The 19,397-nt window shown below is 43.8% G+C and overlaps 1 protein-coding gene and 1 pseudogene across 1 annotated transcript; both read left to right on the plus strand.

Annotated features, from left to right (window-relative positions):
- The first annotated feature begins 7,271 nt into the window (after positions 1–7,271).
- Positions 7,272–8,221, plus strand: RAB6D (RAB6D, member RAS oncogene family). Its single transcript, XM_055109380.1, has one exon. The coding sequence runs from the start codon at positions 7,404–7,406 to the stop codon at positions 8,166–8,168; it is 765 nt and encodes a 254-aa protein (XP_054965355.1). The 5' UTR covers positions 7,272–7,403; the 3' UTR covers positions 8,169–8,221.
- A 9,279-nt stretch (positions 8,222–17,500) lies between these two features.
- LOC129397331 (single-stranded DNA-binding protein 3-like) lies at positions 17,501–19,001 on the plus strand (annotated as a pseudogene).
- The last annotated feature ends 396 nt before the right edge of the window (positions 19,002–19,397 follow it).

Consider the following 19,397-nt stretch of genomic DNA (forward strand, 5'->3'; position numbering starts at 1 on the left):
AATAACCACAATTGGCATTAATCAACCACACCTAGCATTCCTACACATCTGCACCCACGCCTTTTTCAAAGTTATATTATTTATGTGTTCAGGATCCATCATCCACAGCCTCAACGATGAACAAGACATCTGAAAAACAGAAGGACTGTTTAAGACTTTACCCCTTACTTTCTCCTCCCTTATTACTGGCAGCCTAGCACTTATGGGTATGCCCTTCCTCACAGGCTTTTACTCTAAAGATCTCATCATCGAAACCGCAAACACGTCATATACCAACGCCTGAGCCCTCTCTTATTATTTTCATTGCCACTTCCCTAACAAGCGTCTATAGTATCCAGATTATCTTCTTCGCCCTAATAGGACAACCCCTCTTCCCAAACCTAATCAACATTAATGAAAATATTCCTTCCCTAATAAATCCAATTAAACACCTTATAGTTGACAGCATCTTCACTGGGTTTCTCCTCACCAATAGCATTGCCCCTGCTTCATCCCCACAAACAACAATAGCACCTCATTTAAAACTTGCAGCCCTAGGTGTAAACATCCTAGGGCTTTTACTGGCTATAGAACTGAGTTCTATAATTAATAATCTTAAAATAAAACACCCATTACAAATATTCAACTTTTCTAACATATTAGGATTTTACTCAATCACAATTCACTATATAACCCCTCACTCAAGCCTATCTATAAGCCAAAACCTGGCATCACTTCTATTATCTAATTTGACTAGAAAAGTCCATACCAAAAACAATTTCACAAACCCAAATCACAGCCTCTGTTACTATAACTACTCAAAAAGGCCTAATTAAATCTTATTTCCTCTTCTTTTGTTCCATCCTTTTTGACTTTACTCTTAAGTATTTAATCTGTTGCCCTGAGTAACTTCAATTATAATATCAACACCAGCCAACGATTCAACCAGCAACCACCACCAATCAACACCCACAATTACAGAAAGCACCTGCACCCACAGAATCCTCATGAACCAACCCTGGCCCCTCACTCTCAAAAATTACTCAACTTCCCATACTATTAAAATTAACTAGAACCACCAGCCCATCTTACTCAGCTATTCATCAAATTAACACCAACTCTACTGCTAAACCCAATAATAACGTTCCTAAAACCTCAATGCTTGATCCTCACTCCTCTGGATATTCCTCAATAGCCATCGCCGCAGTATAGCCAAAAACAACCATCATCCCCTACAAGTAAATCAAAAAGACTATTAATCCCATAAAAGCCCCACCATAATTTAGTACAATAACGCAACCCACAGCACCACTAATAATTAACCCTAAGACCCCATAAATTGGAGGTTTAGAAGAAAAACCTACAAATCCCATAACCAAAAGAACACTTAATAAGAACAAAGCGTATGTCATTATTCCCACATGGATTATAACCATGACTAATGATAAGAAAAACCATTGTTGCATTTCAACTATAAGAACACTAATGACCATAATACATAAAACAAATCCACTAATAAAAATCATTTATTATTCACTCATCGACCTCCCCACTCCATCTCATATCTCTATATGATGAAACTTGGGCTGACTTCTTGGCACCTGCTTAATCCTTCAGATCATCACAGGGTTATATCTGGCCATACATTACACACCAGATACCTCAATTTCTTTCTCTTCAGTCGCCTATATTAACCGAGATGTGAACTACAGCTGAATTACCCGCTTTTTTCACGCTAATGGTACTTCAACATTCTTCATCTGCCTCTTCCTACATGTCGGCCGAGGCTTATATTATGGCTCATTCACATATTTGGAAACCTGAAGCACTGGCATTATTCTCTTGCTTACAACCACAGCAACAGCGTTTATAGGCTATGTGCTTCCATGAGGCCAAATATCATTCTGAGGTGCTACAGTAACCAGAAACCTAATATCAGCTACTCCATATATCGGGACTGACCTTGCCCAGTGAATCTGAGGTGATTTTCAGTTGACAAAGCCACTCTTACATGATTCTTCACCTTCCATTTCATCTTACCTTTCATCATTATAGCCCTAACAATTCTCCACCTTCTATTCCTTCATGAAACAGGGTCTAATAACCCCTCAGGAATCTCATCACACTCCGATAAAAGAGACCCTCTTCCTAGGGAGGCGGTGTGGGGGATTGGTCAGACTGGTGGGAAAAACTACAGGGAAAGGACACAAACCTTCTGAAAGGTCAGAAGTTTCTACAGAGCCCCAGGAGGAGAATAGCTGAAGGCAGCTGTTCTATAACCCTGAGGTAGAGGGCAAGGAGTAGCTACAAGGGAGTGTGGGGGAATTTTTCTTAAACGAGATTGTTCACTTACATCAACCAGGAACTGACCTTTGATCATCCGTGCGCCTGACGTTCCCTGAAAGGGGAACAATAAATGTTAATTACCTACAGGTTGTGTTGGCTCCAGGTTTTCACCATTGTGCCTGCACTGAATAAAAGCAAGCAGCTCCAGCTTCTCACAGCTGCTCTCTGGCCACTGGGGCCAGGCAGTCACCTAGCTGCCTTACACTGCATACCTGTGTCTGAGTACTCATTTCATCCATCAGCCAGGGTCTGTGGGACAGATCCGGCAAGGCGGCAGGCACTGTCTGTACAGAGGGAGAGGGTGGCATGTGCCTGTGGTAGTCTGTGTTGAGTGGGCTTAAGGGGCTGCGACCTTGATCCTTGTTCTGTCTTTGGATCAGGGTCTTGATTTTCCTGGAGACCCTGACCCCCCTGGAGAAGGTGACTCGGGTGTCTTAGGGAGAGGGAAGGGGAAAAGAGGGTGGGGCTTCTATGAGGAGCCTCCATGTGGCTAATGGGCTTGGGTACTGGGAAGCTGGAGATATGGCAGGACAGGCAGGGGGATGGGAGGATTGGCGATTTTAGGGGTGATGCCAGCCAGGTTGGGGCCTCCTCTGGCCTTGCTTCACCCCTGCAGGGCCAGGACAGTGCTAAGGGTGACTGTGGCAAGGATGGCGAACCAGGACAATCTGTGAATGACCAGTGACCCCACCACCCCCACTGAGCCCCAGCCTTCAGTCCCTTAGCCCTCTTCTATACCCCACTCCTGAGAGGTCCCTTGGCTGGAGGCCAAACACACACCCATCCCAGTTCTTCTCTTCCTAGGCATTCCCTGGTCCTGCTGGGGAGAATAGAACCCCTGGGCCACTAGTCAAGTGGGTGAGTGAGGTGGGCTCTGGGACCCTGGGAGGCAGTCCCTAGGCCATGTGGTAGAGATTGGGCAATGGCTGGTGGGGCGGGCAGGGAGATGCCTGCTATCTGTGCTGTCCCTGATGTGTGCATGGCGACGGGAGGCATGAGCACATGGGTTTGAGTCTGTGACGTCCTGGGTATGTTGTTCCTGAGGTTTGGTGAACATGTTCTCAACAGCGGTGGTCATGTTTACTGACCAATCAATGGACACTGGTGGAGGGACTGGCCAGCTTTTCTGCTGGGCCAGAGGTTAACCTGGGCCTCCAGGTGGGGTGTGGGCGACTGGCTCTTCCCGAGATGCACAGACGCCTGTGCGTTTTCGAAACAGGACCTCTGCATCTGTGTGTGTGCCGTGTGTGCAGTGTGTGCAATGCATCTATAGTATGTGCATGTGTGCAGTGTGTGTGTGTGTGTGTGTGTAGCACAGGAAGGGGAAGAGTGGCGCCTGGCTGCCCAGGCCTCATGTTCTCTCCCTCCGTCCCATTTGCAGGGTCTCACTGGCATGCCTGGTCCCCAGGGCCGATGAGGAGTAAAGCCCAGGTGAAAGAGAGGCTGCCCCTGGGTGCTGGAGCCTCCCCTCTGCCTTTCTGCCCCTCAGGTGCCTCTGTCTCCAGATGTCTACCCACCACCCCCATCCACGTATCCCATGTTGACCCCTCCTGGGGACGGGGTTTCCTATAGTTATTGCTGCCCTGGGGCTCCCAGGCTTCGGGCCCTCCTCCCTGCCTCACCCCTTCCACTTTGAACCCCTGCTCCAATTCACATCCCCTCCACTGCCTTTCAGGACACGTTCCTTGTGTGCATTTCTGGGCCTCCAGGTGCTGTGGGTGCCTTGGGTCCCACAGGCCCAGCTGGTGCTGATGGTCTGAGGGGCTCTGGGGCCCAGTGTGAGTCACTGCAGGCAAGGGCTGGACTTGAGGAGGAAGGTGAAAAGCCCGGGGAGGAGTGCAATGTGGGGTGCTCCTCCCCGTCCCTGGGGTCCCCTCAAATCTGCAGGGTCAGCAAGGCCAACCTGGAGCCACAGGCCAGGCTGGGCCTTCCAGTCCTGTGGTGAGTGACTGGGATGGGGCTGGTGAGGGGTGAGGGTGGGCGCCCTGGGGCAGCCAGCTAAGGCCCTGCAGGAAGTGGGAGGCGATGGGAGAACCGAGTTTCCTCCTCTCTCTGGAGAGAGGGACTTCTGTCTCCCCAAAGGGACCCCCAGGGCTTCCTGGCTTCGGGAGCGATGCTGGAGCCGAGGAAGAGAAGGTGAGTGACAGACACATGGCCAGGTGTGTCTCCCATCACCCTCAGCCCTGAAGCCTGTGGGACTCTGAGGGGCCTGCTCTGCTCCAGGCCCCCAGCCACCAGGCCCCGGGGTCCCTGCTCAGTGAGGGCCACCCACAGACCCTGCACCCAGGGCATTCTCTGTGTCTTGGCCTTTCTCCCCCATCCACGTGACTCCTCCTGTGTTCCCCGACCACCTGCTCCCTTCTCTAGGAGCCACTCAGGTCCCACTGGACTGACTGGGTCCCCTGGGGGAGCAGGGAGAGAATGGGGATCAGGGTCTTCCTGGCCCTCAGGGCTCCCCTGAACAGAAAGGGAGAGGTGAGTACAGGGCCTGGTCCTGGAGGGTGGGGTGAGGGGTGGGGAGTGGGAGGATGGGGTTAAAACTCAGCTGTGGGTGAGGGAGCCACTTTTTAAAATTGTATATAGAGATGGGGTCTCACTACGTTGCCCAGGATGGTCTCCAACTCGAGCAATTCTCCCACCTTGGCTTCCCAAAGTGCTGGGATTACAGCATGAGCCACTGCGCTGGGATGACTTCTATTTTCTAAAAGCAACTCTACTGGGAGATTTATGCTGAGGAAAGTATGTGGTTATCAGACTCAGTGCCCATGGTGGATGACTTCTTTATTTATTTTTTTCTTTGTAGAGAAGGGATCTCACTTTGTCACCCAGGCTGGAGTGCAGTGGCATGACCACAGCTCACTGTAGCCTCAACTTCCCGGGCTCAAGTGATCCCCCCAACTCAGCTCCCCCAAGTAGCTGAGAATACAGGCATGGGCTACCACAACTGTCTAATTTTTTTTTTTTTTTTTTTTTTGGAGACAGGGTTTTGCTCTGTCACGCAGGCTGGAGTGTAGAGGCATGATCTTGGCTCACCGCAACCTCTGCCTCCCAGATTCAAGCATCTCTCGCCTCAGCCTTGGGAGTAGCTGGGGACTACAGGTGTGTGTGGGTGAGTCTGGGTGTGGGTGGGTGACTGTAGGTGTGTCTAGGTGTAGGTGGGTGAGTATGGGTGTGTGTCTGTGTGTAGGTGGGTGAGTATGGGTGTGCAGGTGTGTGTGTGTATGTGTTTACATTGTGGTATGTGTCTGTTGGGTGCCGCCATTAGGGATTTGGAAGAGTGAGGACCATAAACCTGTAAACATTTCTACATGCCTGCTCCACAAGAAGTGTACCAAGCATGGTCAAAAGTAACTAAACCAAGTAAACAAATTAGACATTAATTAAACTTAATGCTGGGCAGGAAAGAAGTATTCAAGGCCAGGTAAAATGAAGAAATATAACCAAATAAATGAAATTTTAAAATTAGTAGAATGAGACAGAAATATTTTTTAAAGTTTTTAATTTCTGGTGAATATCAGTATATAAAACTAAGAATTATATGGCTGTCAATTGACTAAAAACAGTACTTAAGATTTCAGCTAGTGAAGTAGCCATATATGATCTTCTAATTCCATTTTTCTGTCTCAAGAATGACTTGTTTAAATAATTTTTTTTGAATTGTTACATTCTCATCTTGAAAGAGCTTCACAAAACTTACATGAGAATCTGGATTGTCATAAGAGGTCTGAGTTTTTAATGGTATGTTCGTATTTCTGTTATGTACATTGATGTCAAACATTCATTTCCTGAGCTGTTCTCCAGAACACAATTTGACTTATAATGAACACTCAATAAATGGTTGGTTGGATAATCAAATCAACACCTTAGTTTCATCAATTTTCATTTCATATAAAAGTGACTGATCTTCTATACTCATCAATGAAACAGAGAGAGATGAGGGAGGGATAGCAGTGGAGACTAAGAGGATGACAAGCAGACCTCATTCTGCAGTGGATATCCTACACTCTCCACTTCTCAATGCTTGGAAACACTTGCCATACTAAAAAAAATTGGTATTTCCTAGGCAGAAAATGGGAGTTAAAGAAAGTCCATATTTCTATATTACAATAACTTACACTATAATACATGGACGACATACATTTCTAAGCTATTCACTTCATAGAAAATGCAGATACATTTAGGTGACCAAGATGCAGGAGAAGAGTTAATAATCAGGCTGAGTGTGATTGTGAGATTCAGTCTAATATCTTGATACAATTCTTGTGTAATTGTATCAGTTGACATATCTGTTCAAATGCAAGGCGGGAGAGTTTTGCAGGAGCTCCTGAAACTTCCTGCATGATGTTAGGAGACAGGTTGGTCCATGTGATTAGGCCAGATGTGTTTGCTTAATTGTGGCTTAGGAAAGTTAGGTTTCTGACCTCTCACAGAGACTGGGAGATAGGGACGCTAAATTTTATAAAATTTCTGTTTAATATATATTTAATAATACATAATATAGTCTTTACAATGTCAATTTTGTCTTTTTTCTAGTTTGCAATATTTTGTTTTCACCGCCCCATTGTTTTTAGTACATATGTTTTGTGTATTTAAAAAATGTGTTGAGGCGCCCTGGCTCGCCCCGCGCCAGAGGCTCGCGCACTCAGCAGGTTGGGCTGCGGCGGCGGCGGCGATTGTGGAAGCCGAGGCGCCGCGCGTGAGAGGTCCCAGATACGTCTGCGTTTCGGGCTCCGCCACCCTCCGTCTCTCTCCCGCAGGTCTCTGAGCCGGGTGCGGAAGGAGGGAACGGCCTAGCCTTGGGAAGCCAAAGCACACCCCTGGCTCCTGCCGACACCGCTCTCCTTCCCTTCCCAGCCGCGGGCCTCGCTCGGTGCTCGGCTACTCTGCCGGGAGGCGGCGGCGGCTGCCAGTCTGTGGAGAGTCCTGCTGCCCTCCAGCCGGGCTCCTCCACCGGCCCTTGCAGGGGCGCAGAGAGCTCGGCGCCCGCCCTTCCGCTCGCCTTTTTCGTCAGCCGGCTGGAGCAGCATCGGTCCGGGAGGTCTCTGGGCTGAGGCGGCGACAGCTCGTCTAGTTCCACCATGTCCGCGGGCGGAGACCTCGGGAATCCGCTGAGGAAATTCAAGCTGGTGTTCCTGGGGGAGCAAAGCGTTGCAAAGACATCTTTGATCACCAGATTCATGTATGACAGTTTTGACAACACCTATCAGGCAACAATTGGCATTGACTTTTTATCAAAAACTATGTACTTGGAGGATGGAACAATCGGGCTTCGGCTGTGGGATACGGCGGGTCAGGAACGTCTCCGTAGCCTCATTCCCAGGTACATCCGTGATTCTGCTGCAGCTGTAGTAGTTTACGATATCACAAATGTTAACTCATTCCAGCAAACTACAAAGTGGATTGATGATGTCAGAACAGAAAGAGGAAGTGATGTTATCATCACGCTAGTAGGAAATAGAACAGATCTTGCTGACAAGAGGCAAGTGTCAATTGAGGAGGGAGAGAGGAAAGCCAAAGGGCTGAATGTTAGGTTTATTGAAACTAGGGCAAAAGCTGGATACAATGTAAAGCAGCTCTTTCGACGTGTAGCAGCAGCTTCGCCGGGAATGGAAAGCACACAGGACAGAAGCAGAGAAGACATGAGTGACATAAAACTGGAAAAGCCTCAGGAGCAACCAGTCAGCGAAGGGGGTTGTTCCTGCTACTCTCCCATGTCATCTTCAACCCTTCCTCAGAAGCCCCCTTACTCTTTCATTGACTGCAGTGTGAATATTGGCTTGAACCTTTTCCCTTCATTAATAACGTTTTGCAATTCATCATTGCTCCCTGTCTCATGGAGATGATCTATTAGCTTCACAAGCACAAAAAAAGTCAGCGTCTTCATTATTTATATTTTCTTAACTTTTTTTCTTTTTTAATGTTATGATAATGTACTTCAAAATGATGGAAATCTCAACAGTATGAGTATGGCTTGGTTAACGAGCAGTATGTTCACAGCCTGCTTTATCTCTCCTTGCTTTTCTCACCTCTCCCTTACCCCGTTCCCTATTTCCGTGTTCTTACCTAGCCTCCCCCCACTTCCTCAAAACAAACAGGAGATGGCAAAGCAGCAGTCCGACCAAGCCCACTGGAATTATCCTTTAATTTTACAGATACCACTTGCTGTAGGCTGTGGACCAAGATGTCCAGAATTATTCTTGAGCACTGATATAAATTACTTAGATCTTCTTTGAGGTCAGAATTCAGCGATCACGGTAGGCAGTGCTTGAATGAGAAAAGCCTCCTGGTGCATCTTCAAAATGAGTCCTAAAGAACATACTGAGTACTTATAAGTAGCAGAACATAAAATGTATTTCTGACTAAAACGAATGGTCCTTTCACATGTGCTTTATTAGACTCTGGGAGAGAAAATTAACCAAGTGCTTCAGAACAGGTTTTTAGTATTTAATTCTTCATGGTAAGATAATGAAGTTCTAATGAACTATTTCTCCCAAGGTTTTAAAATTGTCAAGAGTTATTCTGTTTGTTTAAAAAATAAGAAACCTCTTTAAGCAATAGATTTTGCTTGGGTTTTCTTTTTTAAAAAAATAATACTATGCAGGCAAGACACCGTAAAAGTTTAATTCCTTCCAGAAGAACCAGTGGAAGAATTTAAATTTGGCACTACGATCAAAACTACTGAATTAGCAGAAATAACGATATCTAAAGCTTACCAGCAAGAGAACCCTCAGCAGAATAGCAAAAACTTTGCTCAGGACATTTGAGGTCAAATTGAAGATGGAAAGCGGAAACCATTTTCTTGTAAGCCCCTAGAGGCAGATCAGGTAAAGCATACATAGCAGAGGGAAAGGAGAGAATGGAAATAAAACTCAATATTATGCAGATTTATGCCTTATTTTTTAGCATTTTTTTAAGGTTGGGTCTTTCAGGCTGGTTTTGGTTTGTATGAGATCTGTATAGTTTAATTAACTAATGATTTAGTTTTATATTTAAGCTACGATTAATCTTTTTTCTTTGGTGATATTTCTTTGCTTTTTTTAACAACTTTCAATTTTTAGATGTTTCGTTGAATCTATTTAGAGCTTCACCATGGCAATATGTATTTCCCTTAAAACACTGCAAACAAATACACTAGGAGTGTGCCCTTTTAATCTTCACTAGTTATTGTGAGATTGCTGTGTAAGCTAATAAACACATTTGTAAATACATTGTTTGCAGGAAGAAAACTTCGAGTTACAGGTCAGGAAAAGCCTGCTGAATTTATGTTGTAAACGTTACTTAACACAGCATAAAGATGAAAAGACAACAAAAGTATCTTCATACTTCCTCATCCCCTCATTGCAACAAAACCTTAAACTGGGAGAACCTTAGTCCCCCCTCTTTCCTCTTCCTCCTCCACTTCCCACTTATTGTCACCTTGTAATATTCAGAGAGCACTTGGATTATGGATCTGAATAGAGAAATGCTTACAGATAATCATTAGCCCACATACCAGTAACTTACACTTAAAGATGGGATGGAGTTATAAAGTGCTTTTATAATACAATATAATTGCTAAAGGCAAGGGTTGACTCTGTTTTATTTTGACATGGCATGTCCTGAAATAAATATTGATTCACTATGGCAGATGGTCATACTCTTTATTTGGAAGAAGTTGTGACTTCTGACATGGGGGTGATTGTCTTCCTACACTGTTGCATTTGATTCTTTTTATGTATTTTTTAAAAAGTAAGAAGTTATACTGCTTTTAATATTGATTGGTCTTTTTATTTGGCTTGGAGTTCTTCAAAGCAGTGAAGTGTGTTCATAGTCCAGATTTTTTTTTAGTAAACACAATTTTGCTGCCAAAAATATATAAATAAAACACAAAAGAAAACAAAAATTAAAAAATGTTGAAAATATTAGACCATCTCCCTTTTTACCACCTTCCCTTTTTACCTTTTACTGCCATTTACATCCACACATCCACACACACAATGCTATGCTATGTTTAATAGCATTTCCCTGATTACCAATATTAGGCATTATATATTGTCTATTCATGTTTTCATATTTTGTATAATGTCTATCTCCTTTGTTCATTAAATTGTGTTATTTGTATTATTCTTTATATATTATTCTTTAACACATTGCTGTTTATATGTTGGTTATATTTTACATTTTCTTCTAGTTTATGGGAAGTCTTTTTCTTTTCCTAAGACAATCTATTGATAAATATAAGCTGTGAATATTAAAGTTATAATTAAAGTTATCAAATGTTTGAGATAAATTTATTCATTAGCTCTTTATGAGTTTTTGGTTTTTTTCAGGTTAAATGAAATAACTTCATTTTTTTGTTTTTTGATGTGAAGAATTTGGTGGAGAAATTAAAATTTCAGATGCAGAAAAAGAAGCAAGAAAATTGCTGGAATGACAGGCATGAGTAGATAACAGGTGTGATGATTAATACTGAGTGTCACCTTGATTGGATTGAAGGATGCAAAGTATTGTTCCTGGGTGTGTCTGTGAGGGTGTCACCAAAGGAGATTAACAGTTGAGTCAGTGAACTGGGAGATGCAGACCCACCCTCAGTCTGGGTGGTCACCCTCTAATCAGCTGCCAGCGCATCTAGGATAAAAGCAGGCAAGGAATATGGAAGGGCTCGACTGGCTCCACCTTTCTCCCGTGCTGGTTGCTTCCTGCCCTCAAACGTCAAACTCCAAGTTCTTTCAGCTTTTGGACTCTTGGACCTACACCAAGGGTTTGCCAGGGGCTCTCAGGCCTTCGGCCACAGACTGAAGGCTGCACGGGTGGCTTCCCTACTTTTGGGATTTGGGGACTCAGACTGGCTTTCTTCCTCCTCGGCTTGCAGACAGCCTATCGTGCAACTTCACCTTGTGATTGTGCGAGTCAACACTCTTTAATAACCCATTTTATATATACATTTATCCTATTAGTCCTGTCCCTCTAGAGAATCCTAATACAACAAGACACAGCACCCAGTCACAGTAAGAGGGGTGGACATTATTTAGAAGCAAAGACAGTTCACCCATATGAAAAGGAGAGATAACAGAATGTAGGTATAGATATATAAAGATGAGCAGATGTAGAGACTGGAGATTTTGAAATTCTTGTCAAATGACCACTTTTTTTAACAAGTGAAATAGAAAATAAAGTCATCAGCAAAGAGTGAAGATGGGAAGGAGAGAAAATAAATATGAACTGTTACTCTGGGAAAGGATGAGAGTGAATGGAGCAGGGAATATTTTTTTCTGGGAAGCATAAAGACATGAGCTTTGTGATCATGAATTTCAGTTGAAACAAATCAACCTGATTCCCTCTTATTCTATTTTAAATTTCAGTTTTATTTATTTAAAAATCTGAACATAATATCCATAATTATAGTATTATACAGAAGAGTTTCACTGCCCTAAAATTCCTCTGTACTCCATCTGCTCATCCCTCTGTCCCCCATAACTCCTGGCAACCACTGATTTTTTTTTAACTGTCTCCATAGTTTTGCCTTTCCCAGAATGTCATGTAGCTGGAGTCATACAGTATGTAGCATTTCCTGATTGGCTTCACTCAGAAACATGTATTTGAGATTCCTTTATGTCTTTTTATGGCTTGATAGGTCATTTCTTTTTAATGCTGAATAATATTTAATTATTTGGATGTATTACAGTTTATCCATTTACCTAATGAAGGACATCTTGTTGGCTTCCAAGTTTGGCAAGTATGAATTAAGCTGCTATAAACATTATTGTGCAGGTTTTTGTGTGGACAAGTTTTCAGTTTCTTTAGGTAAATACTAAGAAGCATTAATGCTAGATTATATGATAAGAGTTTGCTTAGTTTTGTACAAAGCTGACCAACTGTCTTCGTAAGTGGTGTAACATTTGCATTCCTACCAGCATCACCAGCATTTGGTGCTGTCTGCCTTTCACATTCATCAGGCTTAACCTTCATAATTTTGCTGCACTTACTTTTAAAATGAAAGTCTTCAATTCATCCCGTGCTTTGTTTCTTAAACAATCTTGAATGAGTTCTTTAAAGTCTAAAAATCTCCAGAAAATAAAAGTGTTAACTATATATTGAGAGCTGAAGGTTGCAGAGCAAAGGAGTGACACTAAATTGGTGATGATGTAAAATCTCAGCTGAAAAATTCTAATAGCTACAGAAGAGGTATGATATTTTCATATATAGTTCCTTCTCATTTACATGTGTAAACTTAAGAGAGTCAGGAGTATTGTATTGTTAGGAAAATCAGAGCACTTCAAAAAATTGTTGTTTATAATGTTTAGAAATTTAGACCTAACACTTTCATGATATAGACTAGAGTAGACTTAGCTAAACAGAACCATTTATTAGTCTGTTGTACATATTGTTTGTGACACATTTATTATATTATAAACTACAAAAGAATAAAATAATGTAAAACTACTTTGAGAGGGTATCTAATAAAAATAAGATAATTATGGGGTTTCTATTATCTACACTCAATTAAGACTAATATTTTTAATTTAAAAACGTTTTTTAAAGAATTCCTAAATGGTAATTGATAGTACATTACCTTGGTTTTTCTGATAAAAATCCTCGAAGAATAAAAATAATTTCTTCCCGTCTCTATATTACAATTAGCATAATTGAAATAATATGCTTCAATTGTTAGTAAAGTAACATTTATGTTTGGGGATCAATGAAGCTAAGCCAGCACTAAGAATTTTATTACTATTCCTCCACTACATTTCAGAGAGTTATTTCTTCACCCTTAAACATACCCCAATAATGAGTCTGCTAGGTCCATTTAGATTATCAACCCAACCCTAAAAGAAAGAAGATTTCCATTGGTTACACATTTCAGAAGATTGTTGTATCTTTGGAACATCTGCAGTCTCATCTTAATAAATTTCAAACAAGAGCACTGAGACTCCAGCCAATAGAACTATCTAATTCAGTCTTATTAAGATCCCAAAGATCAATGGCAAAGCATTGGCTATTTTCTGCACTTTGTGCAAGAATTAAAATTTGGCCAGGATTGTTGTTCATAGCAGGAGTCAGGAATGGTTTTGTGGTGTTTTATGACATCTTAAGGGCTACATTGAACCTTGTTCTTATATCATGATCTGCTAAGCAATTCACCAACCATACTTCTCCACTTCAGTCCTGACTTTAGCCTCCTTAGGAGAACACTGGAGACATGATTGGTAGTAATGGCCCATTTCTTGACATTTTTGACCAGCTATAGAGTCCATGCCAGATACGTATATATATATATATGTGTGTGTGTGTGTGTGTATATATGTAGTGTGTGTGTGTATGTCTGTGTGTGTGTTGACTTGCTTAAAGATGTTACAGGGAAGATTATGTTTAAGAACAGTTAGAGGGAAATGTCTTTTTGAGTTTGTTTCCTAAACCCTAAGCCATCCAGCTGACCTTATTATGTCTCTTTACCTTATAGTGTAAAAGTCAAAATGCGTGTGTATAATGGGAAAGGAGAGAGGTGGGAGGAGAAGATGAAGGGATTAATATCCATGAGCCTTGTAGTAAGGACCTGCCTTTTGCTAGAGACTGAGCACTCCTCATACATTGTCTCATTAAAACCAGCTCTCCAAAATAGTATCTCTCCTGTTTTATGGAAGGGACAACTCAAAAATTTTGCATTGCCAGTAAGTGGTGGAGTTGGAATTTATCTGCCCCCAAAGCTTCACAGACTTGCTTTAAAGAAGATGGTATAATTCTATCTCACACCAGTTTGAATGGCGATCATTAAAAAGTCAGGAAACAACAGGTGCTGGAGAGGATGTGGAGAAATAGGAACACTTTTACACTGTTGGTATGTGTGTAAACTAGTTCAATCACTGTAGAGGACAGTGTGGTGATTCCTCAAGGATCTAGAACTAGAAATACCATTTGATCCAGCGATCCCATTAGTGGGTATATACCCAAAGGATTATAAATCATGCTACTATAAAGACACATGCACACGTATGTTTATTGCGGCACTATTCACAATAGCAACGACCTGGAACCAACTCAAATCTCTATCAATGATAGACTGGATTAAGAATATGTGGCACATATACACCATGGAGAACTATGCAGCCATAAAAAAGGATGAGTTCATATCCTTTGTAGCGACATGGATGAAACTGGAAACCATCATTCTGAGCAAACTACTGCAAGGACAGAAAACCAAACACTGCATGTTTTCACTTATAGTTGGGAAGTGAACAATGAGAACACTTGGACACAAGGCGGGGAACATCACACACCAGGGCCTGTCATGGGGTGCGGGGATGGGGGAGGGATAGCATTAGGAGAAATACCTAATGTAAATGACGAGTTAATGGGTGCAGCAAACCAACACGGCACATGTATACATATGTAACAAACCTGCGCGTTGTGCACATGTACCCTAGAACTTAAAGTATAATAAAAAAAAGAAGATAGTATAATTCAAAGTACTTTCAAAAGGACATAGCGCTATACTGAGGTTAGAAAAAACAGTATTCCCAAGCTGAGATCCTTCTGTGCACTTTGTAACCCTTGTTTACCCTGGCAGTTGCAATACTACCAATGTGACCATTAAGAACATTCGGTATGTTTAAACTACAGTGGGAAAGCCAAGATATGAAACCATCACCCATGGGAACTTTGAGGCTAGAGTAATTAGAAGCTAATTTAAGATCTCCATTCAACTCTAGGACAGTCAGGGTAACTGCCAGAGAAGCTGCATGCTGGGTAAATCCTGATCCCAAAGTGGAATTTTGCCCTAGTATAATGGGTTCATACTTGATTGGCTGCACTTAGCTATACATCCTGAGGAGGAGGAAGAGAAGGAGGAGGAGGGGAAGGGGAAGAGTAAGAAGACGAAGAGGAAGAAAGAAGAAGAAGAAGGAAGAGAAGGAGGAGGAGGGGGAGAAACGACATCAGAAAGTAATTGGGCTAGAAGAATTTTAATTTGGAAGCAAAACACAGAATCCAGGTGAGTGGGCTTACTGGGAAAGGGTCGTGCCACGTTGCTCCCACAGTGGAGGGCCTTATGATGGCGATGGTTAGGTTTCTGCTCTCCTGCTGCACCACCATTTCTCCCAAGGCCTTGCTGTAGGTGCAAGAATTGGGTGGATCGCTGATCAGCTTGGGTGTGATCTCGTCAATAACAGCGTCATCTAACCACCTAAAAGGTAGTCAGAGTAAAAAGAATTCTAGCAGCATATGTTAGACAATAGACCAAAAGGAAAATGTGACACACAAATAGTCAAACAAAAGTTCCACCTTTTAGCCTGGTTCTGGAATTCAGAACAGTCACATGATACCAAGTTTTTGTGCGTACCTGTTCAAAGCATGCATGAGCTCTTTGCTCTCCACTGCTAAGCCCAGTCTCATCAGCCACATCCTATGCCCTCCCATCTAGAGAGATAGGTAGGTAGACAGACCAATAGAATCAATAGCAATACCACTTTATTATTACTACTAGTATAGGGCTATTAGTACTATTTGATTAGTATGACTTTAGCACTACTATTACTTTATCAATTACTTTATCAATATTATTACTTTATCTGTAGTAGTGCTAATTTGCGGTAATTACATACAACCTCTTTACTTCCTTTCCAACAAGCTCGTAAGTACATTCATTGCACATATTTTTGAGTCCCAATCATTCTCCCAGTAGTGTGCTGGAAGCTGTGTTCAGGGAGTTTGAGGCTCTCATCCAAGGTGTTTCAGTGGCAGCCCCGTTCAGTGTTGTCCTATAGAAACCCAGTGCAGTGATCCTGAAGAGTTTAGCTTTACATTAAAAAAATTTCGTTCAATGCAAATCAAACCAAAGTGACTACTTTTGGCAGACTGACAATCTCTTTTAGCAAATCTATGTAATGCATTTTGAAGGTCTGTTTGGAATCTGTGCTAATAACTTGCTAATTATTTCCAGAGATTTCCAATGAATTCTGAAGTCTGTCAAGTGTGGTGATTATAGTACTCTGAAATTGCTTCAAAATCATGAATATTGAATTCTCCTACTTATAATATGACATGTAGCATGAATAACTGAGTTACCATAGCATTTGCCTAATCTTTCTAAAAATATGTCAGAACTGGCCTGGCGGAGTGGCTCACACCTGTAATCCCAGCACTTTGGGAGGCCGAGGCGGGTGGATCTCGAGGTCAGGAAATCGAGACTATCCTGGTCAACACGGTGAAACCCCGTCTCTACTAAAAATACAAAAATTAGCTGGGTGTGGTGGCACGCGCCTGTAATCCCAGCTACTTGAGAGGCTGAAGCAGGAGAATCGCTTGAACCCAGGGTTCGGAGGTTGTAATCAGCCAAGATAGCACCACTGCACACCAGCCTGGTGACAGAGCAAGACTCCATCTCAAAAAAAAAAAAAAAAAAAAGAACCATTTGATGAACCCAAAGTCTATCTACCTGTCTCTAAGAGAGCAAAAAATTATTGTCAATTAAATATGTAACATTTATTCTAACTGACAGATCTATGTGGTTAAATTATTGATATAGCGTTTTAAAAATTAAGCTGCCATTCTAGCTGCTGTGTGATGGTATCTCATTGTGGTTTTGATTTGCATTTCTCTGATGGCCAGTGATGGTGAGCATTTTTTCGTGTGTCTGTTGGCTGCATAAATGTCTTCTTTTGAGAAGTGTCTGTTCATATCCTTTGCCCACTTTTTGATGGGGTTGTTTGTTTTTTTCTTGTAAATTTGTTTGAGTTATTTGTAGATTCTGGATATTAGCCTTTTGTCAGATGGGTAGATTGCAAAAATGTTCTCCCATTCTGTAGGTTGCCTGTTCACTCTGACGGTAGTTTCTTTTGCTGTGCAGAAGCTCTTTAGTTTAATTAGATCCCATTTGTCTATTTTGGCTTTTGTTGCCATTGCTTGACATAGGAACGCTTTTACACTGTTGGTGGGAGTGTAAACTAGTTCAACCATTGTGGAAGACAGTGTGGCGATTCCTCAAGGATCTAGAACTAGAAATACCATTTGACGCAGCGATTCCATTACTGGGTATATACCCAAAGGATTATAAATCATGCTACTATAAAGACACATGCACACGTATGTTTATTGCGGCACTATTCACAATAGCAAAAACTTGGAACCAACCCAAATATCCATCAGCCATAGACTGGATTAAGAAAATGTGACACATGAGACCAGCGGCGGCGGCGGCGGCAGCGGTGCTGGGGGCGCAGAGGGCCGCGCAAGCGGAACCGGGCGAGCACGCGAGCTAGCGGAGAGCGGGCGGCCTTGCGGGAGGCGGCGGCGGCACCCCAGGCCAAGCCGGCGCGGGAGGAGTTCCAGGGCGATGGGGCCGCGGCCGGGCCTGATGCTTTGACAGCTGGAAAGAGCGCGGAGCCAGCGCCTGCTCGGGAGGGAGGGGAGCGCTGCTAGGAGAGCGCCAGCCAGCGAGAGAGGGAGGGAGCGCCTGGGAGGGGGCCGGGAGCGAGGGACAGCTCGGGAGAGCCGGAGCGGTGGCGGCTGTGGGGAGGCTGGGCGCCCTCTTCCCTGCAAACCATGTTTGCCAAAGGCAAAGGCTCCTTGGTGCCTTCGGACGGGCAGGCTGGGGAAAAGTTAGCTTTATACGTCTACGAATATTTACTGCAGGTAGGAGCACAGAAATCTGCACAGACCTTCTTATCGGAGATTCGCTGGGAAAAAACATCACGTTGGGAGAACCGCCTGGGTTTTTGCACTCGTGGTGGTGTGTATTTTGGGACCTTTACTGTGCAGCTCCTAAAAGGAGAGATACTTGTGAACATTCAAGTGAAGCAAAAGCCTTTCATGATTATAGTGGAGCAGCTGCCCCAAGCCCCGTGCTTGGCAACATTCCCCCAAGGATGGGATGCCTGGAGGCCGAGTCCCGCCAGGTTTCTTTCAGGGTCCTCCGGGGTCACTGCCCTCGCCGCACGCACAGCCTGCACCTCACAATCCTAGCAGCATGATGGGACCCCACAGTCAGCCTTTTTTGTCACCGCGATACGCAGGCGGCCCCAGCCCCCCGATCAGAATGGGAAACCAGCCTCCGGGAGGAGTTCCTGGGACACAGCCATTGCTGCCCAATTCCATGGATCCCGCACGACAACAAGGCCACCCCCACATGGGAGGATCAATGCAGAGAATGAACCCTCCCCGAGGCATGGGGCCCACGGGTCCCAGCCCACAGAATTACGGCAGCGGCATGAGACCACCACGCAATTCCCTCGGCCCCCCACGCCCGGGATTAACATGGGCCCGGGAGCCGGCAGACCCTGGCCCAATCCTAACAGTGCTAACTCAATTCCATACTCCTCCTCATCACCTGGTACCTATGTGGGACTCCCTGGTGGTGGCGGCCCTCCAGGAACACCCACTATGCCCAGTCCCTCAGATTCAACAAATTCCAGCGACATCTACAGAATGATTAATCCGGTGCCGCCTGGAGGCAGCCGGTCCAACTTCCCGATGGGTCCCGGCTCGGACGGTCGGATGGGCAGCATGGGCGGCATGGAGCCACACCACATGAACGGATTGTTAGGGTCAGGCGACATAGATGGCTTCCAAAAACTTATCCTAACAACGTAAATAGTATTAGCAATCCTCCAGGCACCCCTCCAGATGACGGAGAGTTAGGAGGGAACTTCCTCCACTCCTTTCAGAATGACAATTATTCTCCAAGCACTACGATGAGTGTGTGATCCCCCCTTCTACAAGACGCTGAGAGAGCTGGCATTGCAGGCGGGAAGATGCCAGAAATCACGCAAGAAGTGAGGTGTCATTATCCAGGAGCTGGTGGGGAGGGCATCTCCTGCTCCCCTCAACCCCCTCCCACCCCATCCACGCACAACTTTCCCAATTTTAGTTTCATGCAGTAAAAAGGCCGAACTTTTTATTCCATAAAACAAAACAAAAGAAAGAAAGAAAATGTGGCACGTATACACCATGGAATACTATGCAGCCATAAAAAAGGATGAGTCTGTGTCCTTTGCAGGGACATGGATGAAGCTGGAAACCATCATTCTGAGCAAACTATCATAAGGACAGAAAACCAAACACCACATGTTCTCACTCATAGGTGGGAATTGAACAATGAG

The sequence above is a fragment of the Pan paniscus genome, chromosome 13, assembly GCF_029289425.2.
Source record: "Pan paniscus chromosome 13, NHGRI_mPanPan1-v2.0_pri, whole genome shotgun sequence".
NCBI lineage: Eukaryota > Metazoa > Chordata > Mammalia > Primates > Hominidae > Pan > Pan paniscus.

Bases quoted from the DNA above. Each gene is read 5' to 3' on its own strand.
- RAB6D (XM_055109380.1), top strand. From the start codon at position 7,404: ATGTCCGCGGGCGGAGACCTCGGGAATCCGCTGAGGAAATTCAAGCTG.